A 15,407-nucleotide genomic window follows, 5' to 3' on the forward strand; every position below is an offset into this window, starting at 1 on the left:
AAATTTAAAATGGAATTACTGTATGATCCAGAAATTCCACTACTGGGTGTTTACCCAAAGAAAACAAAAATTAATTCAAAAGATATATGTACCCCTATAATTCTTGCAGCCTTATTGACAATAGCCAAGATATGGAAGCAACCCAAGTGTTTAGCCATAGATGAATGGGTACAGAAACTGTGGTATACATATATACGATGGAGTATTACTCAGCCATAAAGGAGAATGAAATCTTGCCATTTGCAACAACATGAATGGATCTAGAGGATATAATGCTAAGTAAAACCAGTCAGAGAAAGACAAATACCATATTATTTCACTCATATGTGGAATTTAAGAAACAAAACAAATGAACAAAGGAAAAAAAGACACAAACCAAAAGCCAGAATCTTAAATAAAACAGGTGCTTGCCAGAGAGGAGGTAGGTGAGAGAATGGGTTAAATAGGTGGAGAATTAAGAGTACACTTATCATGACGAGTACTAAGTAAAGGACAGAATTGTTGAATCATTATATTGTACACCTTAAACTAATATAACACTACCTAATAATTATACTTGATTTTTTAAAATTTTAAGCTGTCACATCAGTATCAGTTTCTTCAATTTCTACTATACCTGGAAAATTCATAATCATGTTAATATTTCCAACTCAAAGCCTTCTTGTTAAATTCTTTCCCAACTTTCCAATTTATTGTTTTAATGTGAGTCCACTGAGCATTGTTCATAGTTCCAATATAAGATAGTCTTTGTATCACGTGGCCTTGCAATTTGCATTTACACATCCTACAAAGTTGACAGAGAACTATTCTGGGAAAAGAAGTAGCCTTACACATTTGTTTATCAACAGGATCCAGTTTATTTTCTTTTCAGGACCTGGTTTAATACTAAGTACTCCCCAACATACATTCCCACAGTGCCCTGTAGTTGTTTCTCTTCTGTGATACTTACCATGATTGTAAGGAATTATTAGTTATTGAGCCTCTGCCCTTCCTATAGAATAACTCTAAAACTTATATTCACCTCTTCATTCCTACCATCTACCACAATTCTGGCAGATAATAGGCACTTAATAAATATGTACCAAATGAATGAGTGAATAGAGGTATTCCTATAGCAGTAAATACCAATAACTTAAATAGTATTGAATCTGTCAAATGTTGATGTAATATCTTTTTTTCCATCGCATATGCCTTTGCTCAGCAAAAACCAACTGAGTACTTAGAACAGAGTATATTAATCCATGTCCTTTCATATTCTTGCACATGAACATACCCTTCCATCTCATTCAACTTATGATTGTTAAAAAGAAATTCTTCCAAGACTTGCTGTCTTAGAGGCCCCATGAAAATTAATGACTTTTTTTGATACTGTATTTTCTTATCTGTAAGATGAGAATAAGTAATACATTTAAAATTGTATTTTGGGAGGATTCAATGAGATACTGTCAATAACAGCACCTCGTACACTGCCTGCTAGATATCAAGTACTTAGGAAATGCCTTTTCTTGCCTATAGTTCCTCTCTTCCTTCATCTTCTCTCTCCTTCCCTTCTTCCATATCCTTCCCTCTTCTCTTTTGTCCCTTCCCTTTCTTTTCTTTCTTCCTTCTCTCCACCTTCCTTCCCTTCATCCCTTCCTTTATTCCCTTCTCTACTAGAAGATAAACTACCTTAGAGAATTGAGTCTTAGTCATCTTTTGATTTATAGAACCTAGTACTATGGCCAATACATCACAAGTACTCAATAGGTAACATTGGAGTCATGCCTGAAGTCTCTGGGATAAAAGCCCATTAACCTGAAGACCATGTTAATCAGATAAAATTATATTTAAAGAAAAAGATATCGTAAAAGCATGCTAGTCCAGAAGATGAATTAAAACAACTGGGTAAAACATACATTTTTGTTAACAGTAAATTGCCTTGATTAAAGTTAAAATAAACAGAATTATTTAAACAGCCTAAAAGTTTTATATTTGGAAAAACAAACTATTGTAGAGAAATTTCAATTCTTTGGATTTATCAGCCTTGGGAATAAAGAATTAGTTGCTTTGATCTGTGATCAATCTGCCTTGTGGTACTGTTTGTCTTGAATACTGGTGTGTGAAAGCTGGTGAGCTTCAATTGTTTGAGAAGCTAGTGATTTAATGTATCTTATGAGTCTGGGGAGCGGAGTGGACAGAGTGGTTCTGATAATGAGCCTAACTGGCTATCAAAGCTTAGGGTATTGGTCAAAAAACAAAGATGAACAGTTTGAGGTTCCAGTGGAAAGAAATTAAATCTTAAAACTGTTATGACAGGTTAACAATTGAGGATTAGTACTGAAACAGAGATTTCAAGAGAACTAACCCTTCCTATGCATGATTAGAAAAAAGGCAGACAAAAATAAAAGTCCTACAAAAAAATAAGGAAGTTGAGCAGTGTCTCACATGTACTGAGAGAGCAACATGATCAGTCAGAGCTTTCGTGAACACAATCTTGCATTAGGATACAAAGTGCAGCCAACAAGCAGCCTTGCTCTCACATTCCGGAGAATGTGTATAGTTGCTCATCTGTATAATTGTTATTGTTTTTCCTTTTGTATGTGTGATGCCCTGCCAGCCTATTTCTTTTAGGAATAAAGACTGAAACCAGTTCCCCCTTCGTGGCATAATATGATATTCTTTAAGGCAGATATACTAACTCTATCAAAACTTGAAATAGAAAATACTGTCTAAAAAAATGGGAAAATCAACACACCAGAGACATTGTCAAGAGGTCTTTAGTTTCTTTGGATTTATAAAAAAATAACAACCATCCCAATTATCTGTAAAACAAGCCTATCTTGAGATATCTATTTGCATCTGTGTTTTGAAAACATCAGATATACTATACTACTTTCCTCAGCAGCCTGAAAAATTTACCATTTGGCAATTGCGTTGATAACAGCTCTTTGGAGAGGTATTTTTCTTCCAAGTGCAAATTCCTATCTATTAATGCTTTTGATACTGTGGTCAGCCCTGTGGGGGGAAGTGCTAAACCAAACTAATATACTCCTAAGTGTCACACAACAGCTTTCTTTGTTTTCTCTTTCTTCCTGTCCAACCTGTACTGCTGATTCCAAAACCAGAACAGCTTCTTACACTGAACTTCTTAAGAAGGAAGTCAGTCCCCCACCCTCCCACCCCTGTCCTGCATTGAAGTAATGGGAGAGGCCATTTAATGTGATTGATGGGTCCCATGTGACGTGTTCCAAAGAGTAACTGATCCTTCAGTGTACTTGACTATAAAAGCAAAGAAGTACAGGGAGAGGCAGAGTAGAAGGAAGAGAAGAAAGTGGATAGTTGGGACAGCTAACATCTATTAAGAAGGAAAGAGAGAGATTAAATATTAGCCTTGAAGTCTTTATTGTTCAGACAGTGGGCTAAAATGGTGCCCATCATTATTCTGAGCACCTTTTTGCTTCATTTTACTGTTTCTGTGGCCTCAGAACCGTAAGGAAATGTTACACCCTTTATCGTTACTATAGTAGTAGCAAAGTGACCTTATCAAATGCATTCTGTGTTCAGATTTGATTATATTTCACCATTTCAACTTCTGAGACTGAGTGCTGATTTGCCTTATAAATTTTAAATGAATGTATAAAGGAAATCAACATCTTTTTCTTAGGAGAACTCTCTCTGCATACTCAAGTTTATTGTAGTACTATGAAAAATGTTTCAGGAATATTTCGATTAGCTGTAATTGTTTCTTAAGCATGTTCTGCATTTCTGTTACACTTGTTTAAAGCGTTGATCATTTTCTTTCCATAGGCAGTATATCCTATGGGTCTCCTCGGTGATACAGAGTCATTCTACCGAAAAGGCTTGTCTCCACCTTTTAAACCTTAATGAATCTGTATCCTTGAGTGTTGTCTTAGAACATGATGGATATAATACCACTATTTTTGACCAGTCTGTGGAAGAGGATAACTTCTACACTTGTGCAGATTTCCAGGTGAGGCACTGGATTGGCCTTTTCAGAATTTATGTTGGGGTGATGAAATTATTACTTAAAAGTTATTTTGAGAGAGATAACAAATTTTGATTAGGAACGAATTGTGGAAGCTAGAGAGTAGAATTAGAGAAATCCTGAGAGGGACCCCTACAACAAAACTTGTGAAATATTGCCATTTTTCTTTCATAGGGAGTGATAATAAAACATAATTACTTTTTTTTTAGATGGAACCATTTAACAATATGAGGAAAGAGAATCCAGGTAAAGAGGAGCAAGACTGGGACTCAGGACACCAAGAAAAGGAAAATAGACATAAAAATAATAGACATAAAAATAAGTTTATTAGAAACTGCTCTCGTGCTAAATAAAGGAATTGTAATAAGTGGTCTCCAAATCTCCCATTAAGAAATAATGTGCTCTGTGGAGGCTCTCAGCCTGAGAAGCCAAATTAAGACATTGTTTACCAGCTTCTGTCTAAAAATTATTTTCCCTTTCTCTGCTCTTTAACATAAACAGGTTTCTCAGATGTCCTCTGAGCAATTGGCTTTTGTGACATTGTTGGCTAAAGGAAAGACGTTTAAAATCTCTGAGAGGAGATCTGTAGTAATCATTTCAGAGGAGACGGCAACGTTTATGCAGACAGATAAGCCCATCTACAAATCTGGAGAGAATGGTAAATCAATGTTCATGTTTCCTTTGTGTCACTAGCCTCAGGAACACGTTCTTCAGATTTAGAGCAATCCAAATATGTGAACATCAGTCTTAAGTTTATTCTTAATGTTATGGGATCATGGATTTCTAGAATTTCTACTGGTTGCCTAGGTCAGTTATGAAACAGTGCCTCCAAATTCATTAATTGAATGCTTTGCTTCTTAAACTTGTGCATGCCATGTTCAATGTTTAAAAAATACTAGTGACAGACTTCCATAATACAGTGACTATGGGCATGGGACATGGAACAAAATTTTTTGGTTTCAATTGCTGCTCCATAATTTACTAATTGGGCAAGTAAGATATTTAATCCTCTGTTTAGACTCATTATTTTCCTCTATAGAATAGACATACTAAAAATGTCTTACTTGAAGAAATATTGTGAGAATAAAATAAGCTAGCCAATGTAAAATAGTAGCTAGCACACAGTAAAGACTCCATAAATATTATTAATTTATTATTATTATTTATACCAGTAGAAATAATCACAAATCTGTTAACCTAAGCTGAGTCCTTCTAATTTTCTTTATTATTGTGGTAAATAAAAGGTAGCAGAAGAAACACCAAACTAGGATTCTGAAGGATATGAACTTTGTTTTGGCTCTTTTGATAAATTACTGGTTTATAATATTCTGTAATAGCAAGACAATTAATTTCTGTATCTATTTATAAGAAATCATACCTGGGAAAAAAATAACAAGAAAAAATATTTTCCCTTCTTCCTCTTTTCTTTTAGTTCAAATTCGCATTGTGACACTGGATACCAAGTTCAGACCTGTTGAGGATTTGGTATGTTCAATATTGTCTAATGGTACAATGAAATTTAAGCAAATTAAACAAATTCATTGCTACCAAAAGTGTCATCAGGAAGCTTTTCATGAGTACAGAAATCCATTCTAACATGGAATGCTATATAGATATGGCTTCAATGCTGACCCCCCAATTTAAAACTTTCCTTTATAGTGAGTTAATTTATACCCTTTAGGTCTTCTTGACATATAATGAAAAAACAAATGGGATGCATGGAACCTACTTTCTACTTCCCCGATGAGTTTCGGGATCTCTTTCACATTTGGGGTTTTCTTGTCATTCTTAGCTATAGGAATTTTGTCTTCTGAGAATGTTAAGTCAACACTAAGTCAGATAATCTTATTAATGCAATATCTGGGGAAAAAAAAAGAAAAGCTCTATTACAATATTAACCTGCATTTTTTTTTCTTTTCAGTATCCATTGATCACACTTCAGGTAAGTGATCTGCTTTATCACACTCATTTTTAAAATATTCAGTAAATAATGATGTGTGTCTAGCTTTCATTACATGTAGTTATAAATTAAGATAATTGAAACAAGGGGAAGAGAAATCTTTATCTATCTATACAATGTAAGGCATCGGAGGAAGACTCAAATAAAAGTTTGCCACTTTTAGTGTTAAGTCCTATGTGGCAGGTACAGTAATGGGTTTTCACAGAAAATAAAAGATTGGGCTCCTTGTAGAGTTTTATATTTAAAATTGCTCAGGTTTTTGAGGGGAGTTTTTTGGCTACTGGCCCTTCTCCATCTTAATTTAACCACATCTTGTTTTAAGGAAATATTAAACATAAACATCTAAAGATTTGAAATAAATTAGGTGATATTATTCCAAAATGGACACTTTGCTTTAAAAAATATAATGGGGTCTCCTACCAATCCAAATTTCTAGTGCAGTTCAAACCCATTTCAAATCTTAACATCTGTCAGTAAATCATTTGTAAGCAACTCCAACATATATATTTTAATTTTTACATGCAACATGTACTATTATTAACTAAGTCTAAGTGTTAATACACTGAGATCATCATTAATGAACATGTATGTAAATGCCTACTTCAAATGGTCTTTTTTTTAATTTTTTTTTACTTTGTTATATGGGTGGCAAATAGCTCATCCTTTTAGCAGGATAAATATCAAGTCAGCCATTTTTATGCTTTCTGCATTATTAATAATCTGTAAATAGTATTATCTTCAGTTAGCATCGTGTTCCACGGAAAGCAATAGAAAACTTAATTAACATTGGCTTCAATGAGTAAAAGGCTTATTTTCACAAACCCCTACGTCTGAGTGTAGGTGCTTAAGTGTGGGGACAGTAACAACATTATATTACCAAGGATCCAGGCTTCTTCTACTTAACCTCTCTGCCATCCTCTGTCGTTTTATTCTCAATGCCAGCTGCATCTGATTCCTTTAGAAATAAGTACCCAGTGACTTCTACTTACATTCAATTGGTTACATGGGCAATCCTTCCTGAAAGGAAGCCTGGAAAATTAGTGTTATGGGCTTTATCATAGAGGGTAAAAAGACAATTAAAATTAAGTAAGTAGGAAATAACATTTTTGTTTCTTTGTAGAAATCTTTTAATCAGGAGTTCTTTAATCACAACTGGATGATATCAATAAATTTACGGAACCAGGCTCACAGAAGGTGCAATATGCTAAAAGCAAATAAAAAAGAAAAGGTGGCATTATCAATCCTTTCTTACTGTAGAACTTCCACTGCCCATCTCTTTCATGCAGTGCGAAAATTCATGACTAATTTACTTACAGACCAAATGAACATCAATAACACTCTATAAGTATCTGTTAGGATAAATTCCTCCCTGTGCATGTGTGTGGATCCACTCTACTTTGGAAAGCATACTCTGGAGCAGGCACACTGAGTTTTAAATTTTTTAACTATGCAGCTCTGGTTCAGAAAGACAAAAATCCAAAGCATTCGTTACAGGTTATAGTTCTTATCTGGTTGGGCGGGTTAACAGAGCTATACTATATTAATTGAATATTAATATTAATTGAATTTGGGTACCTGAGAAAGTTATATAATTTTTACAGTTTGTGATATTAGTTTAATAAAGTATAGCTTTCTTTGCTTATAATAACTACAGAAATACCCAAGGTAAAGAAGGAAAGCATAATACTCTTTATGACCTTTGCTTTTATTTCTTCTTTATTTCCAGGATCCTCAAAACAATAGGATTTTTCAGTGGCAAAATGTGACCTCTTTTAAAAATATTACCCAACTCTCATTCCAACTGATTTCAGAACCAATGTTTGGAGATTACTCTATTTTTGTGAAAAGGAAATCAGGAAAGACGTTGACACACCAATTTACTGTTGATAGATATGGTAACCAACTATTTATGTTTGTTCCGTGTAGATGTGGAGCTCAAATGACTGAACAAAACAGTTTTTATGTTAGATTTAGGCAAAAATCTATGAGACCTGATTTGGTTTTCTGTCATTTCCCTTTCTTGGGGTGTTTTGTTTTAAATCTCTCCTTTCTTGTTACTCACTCCTTGCCGAGTATTGTGATTCTAACCTCTGACTCTTCTACCTAGGAAAATCTCCTCTTCTAGAATCAGGCAATTGTCTACACAACGTAAAAGATTACAATAATTACATTTTATTTAATGTAAAGTTCTGACAATAGGAAAAACACTATCATTTACTGTGCAGTTGAAATGTGGTCTGTACAGATGCATACATCGGACAATGTTGTGCACGGAGGGATACTTAGTTACATGACTGGCATAAGTTTTTCTCACTAGTGATTGTAAGGGCTGAAGTCTATTTCTTTGTGTTTCCAGTGTTGCCCAAGTTTGAAGTTAAGGTCAACGCACCACAGACAGTGACGATTTCAGATGATGAATTCCAAGTGAATGTATGTGCTAAGTGAGTATTCAGTATTGACTCCATAGGTCAATACAAAACTCAGAAAGAATGAGAAATGAAATTAACCATGTAACTTTAATTACTTATATTCTTACATTAAGATTATTAGAGAAGTAATGAATTCTCATTGAAAAATATTTGAAAAAGATAAAAAGGTAAGAAATTACATATAATTAATTCTACCAATGGCCATTTAAATTGTAATGTATTCTTTTCTAATCTTTTATGAGTATTTTGCACAGTTGCAATCATACTTTTCTACCCACTGTAATTAAGAAAACATGTCTTAATATTTACCAATGTTTCATGAATTCCAATTCCTTGCTGCATAAACATACCTCTGTGTGACTGGACCAAAATAACTTTTCATTTTTTGTATAACACGTAGGCTATTAGATTTTGTTTTCCTAGTAAGAAATACTATTATAGTATATATCTTTGTGTACAAGTGTATAAGAAGTAGCTTCTGAATTAAAAATTACTTACTTAAGAAAGATGTCCAGAATTGGAATTATCAAGACAAAAGGTGATTGCCATATTACTCACTAAATATGTTATGTCAGCCTACAATTCCAACAGTTGATCAGCTGATACAGAAGTATCTGCCTCAATGAATCCTCACCATCATTGGCGTTTTCATAAAAAAAAGAAAAGAAAAGAAAAGAAAGAAAGAAAGGATAAGCCCTTGAAAATGTCATGGAGGGGATAAAGATATTTTGTCAATTTAATTAGGATTAATGTGAATCCTTTTAATGTGAATTTTTTCCCTTATGATTTGAGAAATTTTCATTTTTCTTTTTGAGAAATTATTTCTAAAGTCTTTTATATTTTTAAAAATGTGATGCCTTTTCTCAAATTTCTAATAATAATTAATATAGTTAATATTTAATGAATGCCAATTACTATGTTTAGCACAGCATTTATATTCTTATCATAACACTATTATTATGAGAGCTATTATTATCTCTATTTTAGGAAGAAATATAGTAAGACACAGAGAATTGAAATAATTTATCAATACTAATGGAGCTTTTGAATGGCAGACCTAGCATTAGATTTAAACCAATACTATTTGGCTTCAGATGTACTCTGCTAATGGGACCTCTGTTATAATTTATATAAACAATTAGCAAATTAATATTTGATATTATTTTTTAAACTTTTAAATTAATTGATGACATGGAAATTACTTTTGAGCATTTTCAAAGTATTTTAAAATTTTTTAAAATATTTTCAAAGTATTTTTTGAAAATATTCATAGTATTTTAAAGACATTGAGTAAAAGGCTGACAGTTTTTACAATGTCCTTTGGGCTCAAGGAAAATTGTAACAGTATTTTTTTGTTTCAGGAAAGAGTAGCTGACATGTGCCAGAATTTCACAAATGTAATATATGAGAGATGGAGATTGTTTTTAAAAATAGTGAGATAATCTATATAAGCTTCAAAAAATCCAGAATCCTAAACTAGTTACACTAGTAAAACCCTACATGGAACCAGAATTGTCAATGGGGTTAATACCTATAGTTCATCTGCCCAGTGGTATGCTAAAAATGTTCAACATACGTATCAGGAGAGCCAAAATATTTATCAAGTATCACCTTCATATGAGACTTGCTAAGCTGGTATTGATACAGAATTGGGACTTCTTGACACTTCTTTAACATTATATTCCACTTAGATTTAAGATTAAATGGCATGTCAATATCCTACAACAGGACCAGGCAGTTGAGACAGAAGTTCTGCTGGCTATAAGGTTATTTCTGGGCAGGCTACAGGAGCATGATGAATGAAATCAGTATGTCTAGAAGTTAACAAGAGTGAATGAGTTGCCTACTTGAGGCTGTATATGCTGTGTCTGTGCATTGTTTTTTAATATTCCCTGGAACTTGACTTGGGACAGCTGAACAATAGCAAATGTATTATTTGCATAACATATCTCTATATGACCAGACCAAAATAACTTTTCATTTTTTACATAACACGTAGGCTATTTGATTTTGTTTTCCTAGTAAGAAATAGATGGATTAAGAACCTCAGACATGAATCAAGCTTTTAGAATGGAAGAAAACTTACTGCAAAAGCACTTTAATAAACTGCATTAGTATCCACCAAACACTTTTCAAATCACAAAGGGAGAATGTTTATTCTTTCTGTTCTGTATGAAAATAAGCTACATATTTCATGGGCATGTGTTAACCCATATATAATACAACAATATGGGATTTATTTTGTAAGCAAAAGTTGGTAAGAACTAAGATATAAGCAGGTATAACATTTGTAGCCTGAGCTTAGTCTTGCTTCTATTTTGTTTTTGTTTTTTTGTTTTTTTTAAGATTTCACTTATTTATTCATGAGAGACACATTAGAGAGAGGAAGAGATATAGGCAGAGAGAGAAGCAGGCTCCCGTATGGAGCCCAATGTAGGACTCGATCCCGGGACCTGGGATCAAGCTCTGAGCCAAAGGCAGATGCTCAACCGCTGAGCCACCCAGGCGTCCCAATCTTGCTTCAGGTTTACATGTAATTGATGTTTAGAGTGTAAACCTGTAATTGATATTTAGAGCTTACAGAGGATTTTAGTGATTTGGGTAGAGTCTCTGAAGCACTGAGAACTTTTAAATAGAGAAAAACCAATTAGTGGAAAGGGAAGAGCATGGACTGTGGGAAGAGAAAGACCTCAGTTTGAATTTTAATTCCATATCTTACAACATGGAGAAGTGAGTTGCTTGATCCCAATTCACTAATCTGTACAATGAGATAATACATACATCTCAGGATCACTTAAAAAACAATATGTAAACATCGGGTATATACTAGTGTTCAACAATTAGGAAAAATATTATCATTGATAAATGTAATTATATTCAATTTTAGTATTTACTAATCTCACATTAGTAAACTTTTTTTTTTCCTAAATCTTAGTGGAAACAATCCTCAAGTAACAAGAAAACCCCAAATCAACTGTATTTGCCTTTGACTGAAACTTTAAAAACACTTGTGTTATAGTTTTTTGTTTTAGAAGAAAATTAGTTATTTACTTAAACCCACCCTAGGACATACTTTTCATCAAAGTTTATCTAGTTTATGCCAGTCTCCATACTTTTTCATTTATTGAACGTATAACGAGAATTGTCATTTAAGGCATTGATCTAGAAGTATTTTAAGAAAAAAAAACACATGTTACTTATATGCATATATATTTTCTGCTAAAGAAAAAGTGCTGCGAAAATTTTTTAATAATATTTCTATCAAACCAAAATATCATTTTAAAAACTCAATTTAGGGCAGCCCGGGTGGCTCAGCGGTTTAGCGCTGCCTTCAGCCCAGGGCCTGATCCTCGAGACTGGGGATCGAGTCCTGCCTCGGGCTCCCTGCATGGAGTCTGCTTCTCCCTCTGCCTGTGTCTCTGCCTCTCTCTCTCTCTCTCTCTCTCTCTGTCATAAATAAATAAATAAATAAATAAATAAATAAATAAATAAATATCTTTAAAAATAAAAAAAATAAATAAAAACTCAATTTAATCATTAAATCCTATTCACTGAAATTTTAGATTCTACATTTCCTTAAATTTGATTTTTTTTCTCTTTCTTCCCTTTTTTGTTTTTAAAGTAAGCTGTATGCCCATCATGGGGTTTGAACTCAGTACCCTGAAATCAGGAGTCACATGCTTTACCAACTGAGCCAGCCAGGTGCCCCCTGAGTTTGATTTTTTTTTAAAAGCAGCTGAATCCTCTTAACAGATCACATGCCTAATTTAACCCAAATTCTGTGGGGAAAAATAGCACCAGTAGATGGGGGTTCCTAATTGAATTTGGTCATTGGGGTAGTCATAGACAACAGATTTTATATACAATTTCTGAAGAACCCCATAAAATATTCCCGTGTTATTGTTCATCTATAATTATGTACACTTTCTCCTACCAGGTACACGTATGGCCAGCCTGTGCAAGGGAAAGCCAAAATCCGGGTGTGCAGAGAATTTTTTTCCTCAAGGAATTGTGAGAACAACAGCAATGAAATATGTGAACAATTTATTGCAGAGGTACAGATCATGATCTTTACTCGAAAAAAAATTCTTGTTCATTTCATGATTATTCTTTGATTCTGTAGAGAAAGAAAAAGTCTCCCTCTACCTTTCAAGGTCTTTCACTGAACCAAATTAAATTTACAAGAAGCAGGTTAACAGGAGAAAAAAATAGTTTTATTAGGTGTACACAGAGGCCCCATAATGAGACAGATCTAACAAAATGACTAAGGCAGGTAGTTTTTATACTTTTTTAGACAAAGAGACAAATTTGTGAGGAATTGACAGGATAAAGAAAACAGATGTTTAGGAACTTTAATTAGTAGGGAATTCTGCTCAGAATTTGGGCTGAGGTAGTAGATTAGAAAAGAAGTAACAAGGGTTCATTTCCACAGCTTGCTGGGCTTTAAAGTCCCTCTCTCCAGGGGTTAGGATGTCTTTTTACTTTTTAGTGAAGCGAGAATGCCTTTCATATGGGAGATTTGTCTCTTGCTTTCACAGGGAATGAGGAGGGTCTGAGTGTTCTGGCACTGGCTGTTTCTTAAATAACTTTTATTTAAAATAATCAATATGTCAAAGTGACATGTTTGGGGAGGGCTGCCCTTGGGCTCTACAATTCCATTTAAGAAAGGATTCAACAACACCATTTTCATTTTGTGGCTAATGGAGGTTTCAGCTAGAGAAGGTGAAAAATGAAGAACAATTTCTACCAATAGTTTCTTATTCTCTAGGCTATGTAAATTGTTACCCACCCATGGATTCATAGAATTGCTAAATTTGAAAAATCTTATTGGCTTTCTTGTTTTATATACTGTCTACTGACGTCTCTGATCTTCTGCTTGGAATCATTAGTTATCTGCTAAATAAATGAATCCCTGATCATATTCACCACAATATGCATTACTTATGAATTTGAGCATATTTTCATATTTTTGTTATCAGTTTGAATTTGTCCTCTTAATAACTCTTAATTATCCATTTTTCCTGCTCATGTGAAATTGAAACTCACTTTTATTATAAATATTACCTTCTATCCTTTAAGCAATTTTTTTCCTTTAACAGTAGCTTAATACCATAGATTTTCATACAGAGCACTTTCTTCCTTGGTATTAATGTTGAAATTCCTCTCTCTTCGACTCAGGGATTACTGAAAAATGTTTTCTGTTAGTTTCAAGGAAATTAAAATTCTTCTGATTACATTTCTTTTTAATTTGTATTATAAATAGGTGTAGTAAAATCTGTTTTTGTTGTTAATATTATAGTTGATAGTTCAAAGGAGCACAATGGCTAGCTACCACTTTCTATCTGTGTGACCTTGGGCAGCTTATATAACCTTCTATATCTCAATTTATTCATCCATAAATGGAGGTAATAATAGTGTCTAGCTCATAAGGCAGCTTTGAGAATCAAATGAATTAATATATCCCTCTAACGTTTTAAATTTAGAATTAATAGACACTATTTTAAAATAAAATTAAATCTATATTTCTCTAATTCTTGATGTCACCAATGAAAAATTATCTATAGATTTTTCCTAATTTTAAATGAACAGTTTACCTTAAAAAGTGTTTTGGTGTTGTTATACACTTGAAGACTCGAGATGATTTTAAACTCTAATTCTCAAAATATCATTCAGTTCCATACTCATCCTTTAATTTGTTCCCATCTACATTGTTTTCAGTAGAGTATCCCTGAAATCTGTAAAGTATACATTACCCCCTTGCTTTAATTACTGATGAACTCCAACCCCTTTTGTAATTCCTGGTCATGTCAACAAGTTTGTGAGATGAAGCCATGGGGTGAGGGTACGGGGGCTAGAAATCTGCACTAAAACTCTACATCCTTTTAAGATTCTTGAATCCCTAATCTTTTCATTATACCTTCTCTTCATTTTTCAGTTGGGAAACGGTTGTGTTACTCAAATTGTTAATACAAAAGTCTTCCAACTCTACCGTTCAGGATTTTTCATGTCATTTCATACCACTGTAACGGTTACGGAATTTGGGACAGGTAATGATCGCATTTTATGGGCAACCTGGAGATATATGCAGCTTACTCAGGAGTTTATTGAGTTAGCAATATTCACCAAATAGGTATCAATAATTGTTCAACATAGTTAAGTGGAGCATATTTATCAATAGGCCAACTTGAAGTTTGCTTTTGAAAAAGATTTTCTTCATAATATTTAAAATAAACTTATTATGTAAATGCTATACATTTATATCTGCTTCTGTGCCTGCATCAATAAGACTGAGGAGCTTTCTTCTGAAGTAGTAGAGCTAGGCAAATGAATTATGGATCACTTTTTAACTTTGTATCAATCAGTTGATAACCAATTGCCAGGGTCTAATCTTTGATTTAGTATAGGAGTTCACAATTTATATCTAGAATGTCAAATCCAGCTCCATGCTTACTAATGTGAAGTTGATTGGAACAGGACCACATTTGTTTACTTTGCTTAAAAGCTGCAATTACAAAGTTGAATAGCTGTGAACCTAGTGACTCGGAAGCTTAGACTAATAACTATGAGATCCTCTTCACAGAGGAAGTTTGTCAACCTCTAATTTGATACAAATGAAGATGTTTGCAAGTGTAAAATATTACTGAGACATTTACAAGATTGCACAGTCAGTGCTCAATAAATAATTGTTAAAAGTTTAAAAAAGAGAAAGAGGAAAGTAAAATTTAATTTGGGATGGAGAAAACCAATTATTAATTATTCCTTGTTACATAAAAATGATTAGGATAATATTATTTATAAAGTGCTTTATATAAATGTACTTGATCAATAATGTGATGACATTCATTCTGGATGTTTGTCACATTCATGTTATAACTTAGCTAGATATGTTTACCTCTGCTTATCACATGTTTTGCTGATACCACAGTGCATTTCTATTTACTTTGCTGTAAGATACTTTTCTTATCTGGTGAAAGTCTAAAAGTAGAGTTAACTGGTAGGCTAAAGGAAGATTTAAAGGAAGTGAAAGCCTTAT

The 15,407-nt window shown here is 33.4% G+C and overlaps 1 protein-coding gene across 2 annotated transcripts in view; it reads left to right on the forward strand.

Annotated features, from left to right (window-relative positions):
• The first annotated feature begins 3,221 nt into the window (after nt 1–3,221).
• LOC112917506 (ovostatin homolog 2-like) overlaps nt 3,222–15,407 on the forward strand; it is a 51,682-nt gene continuing 39,496 nt past the window's right edge. Inside the window, exons 1-9 of one of the 2 annotated variants that reach the window (XM_072766048.1) lie at nt 3,222–3,468; nt 3,787–3,970; nt 4,487–4,643; nt 5,418–5,470; nt 5,907–5,927; nt 7,672–7,840; nt 8,302–8,386; nt 12,312–12,429; nt 14,310–14,421. In XM_072766048.1, the coding sequence (XP_072622149.1) occupies nt 3,404–3,468; nt 3,787–3,970; nt 4,487–4,643; nt 5,418–5,470; nt 5,907–5,927; nt 7,672–7,840; nt 8,302–8,386; nt 12,312–12,429; nt 14,310–14,421 (964 nt within the window). In that variant the 5' untranslated portion in view covers nt 3,222–3,403. The remainder of the gene's footprint in view (nt 3,469–3,786; nt 3,971–4,486; nt 4,644–5,417; nt 5,471–5,906; nt 5,928–7,671; nt 7,841–8,301; nt 8,387–12,311; nt 12,430–14,309; nt 14,422–15,407) is intronic. The other variant, XM_072766049.1, reaches the window with a different exon arrangement.

Source organism: Vulpes vulpes, chromosome 8, assembly GCF_048418805.1.
Source record: "Vulpes vulpes isolate BD-2025 chromosome 8, VulVul3, whole genome shotgun sequence".
In the NCBI taxonomy this organism is placed as follows: Eukaryota; Metazoa; Chordata; class Mammalia; order Carnivora; family Canidae; genus Vulpes; species Vulpes vulpes.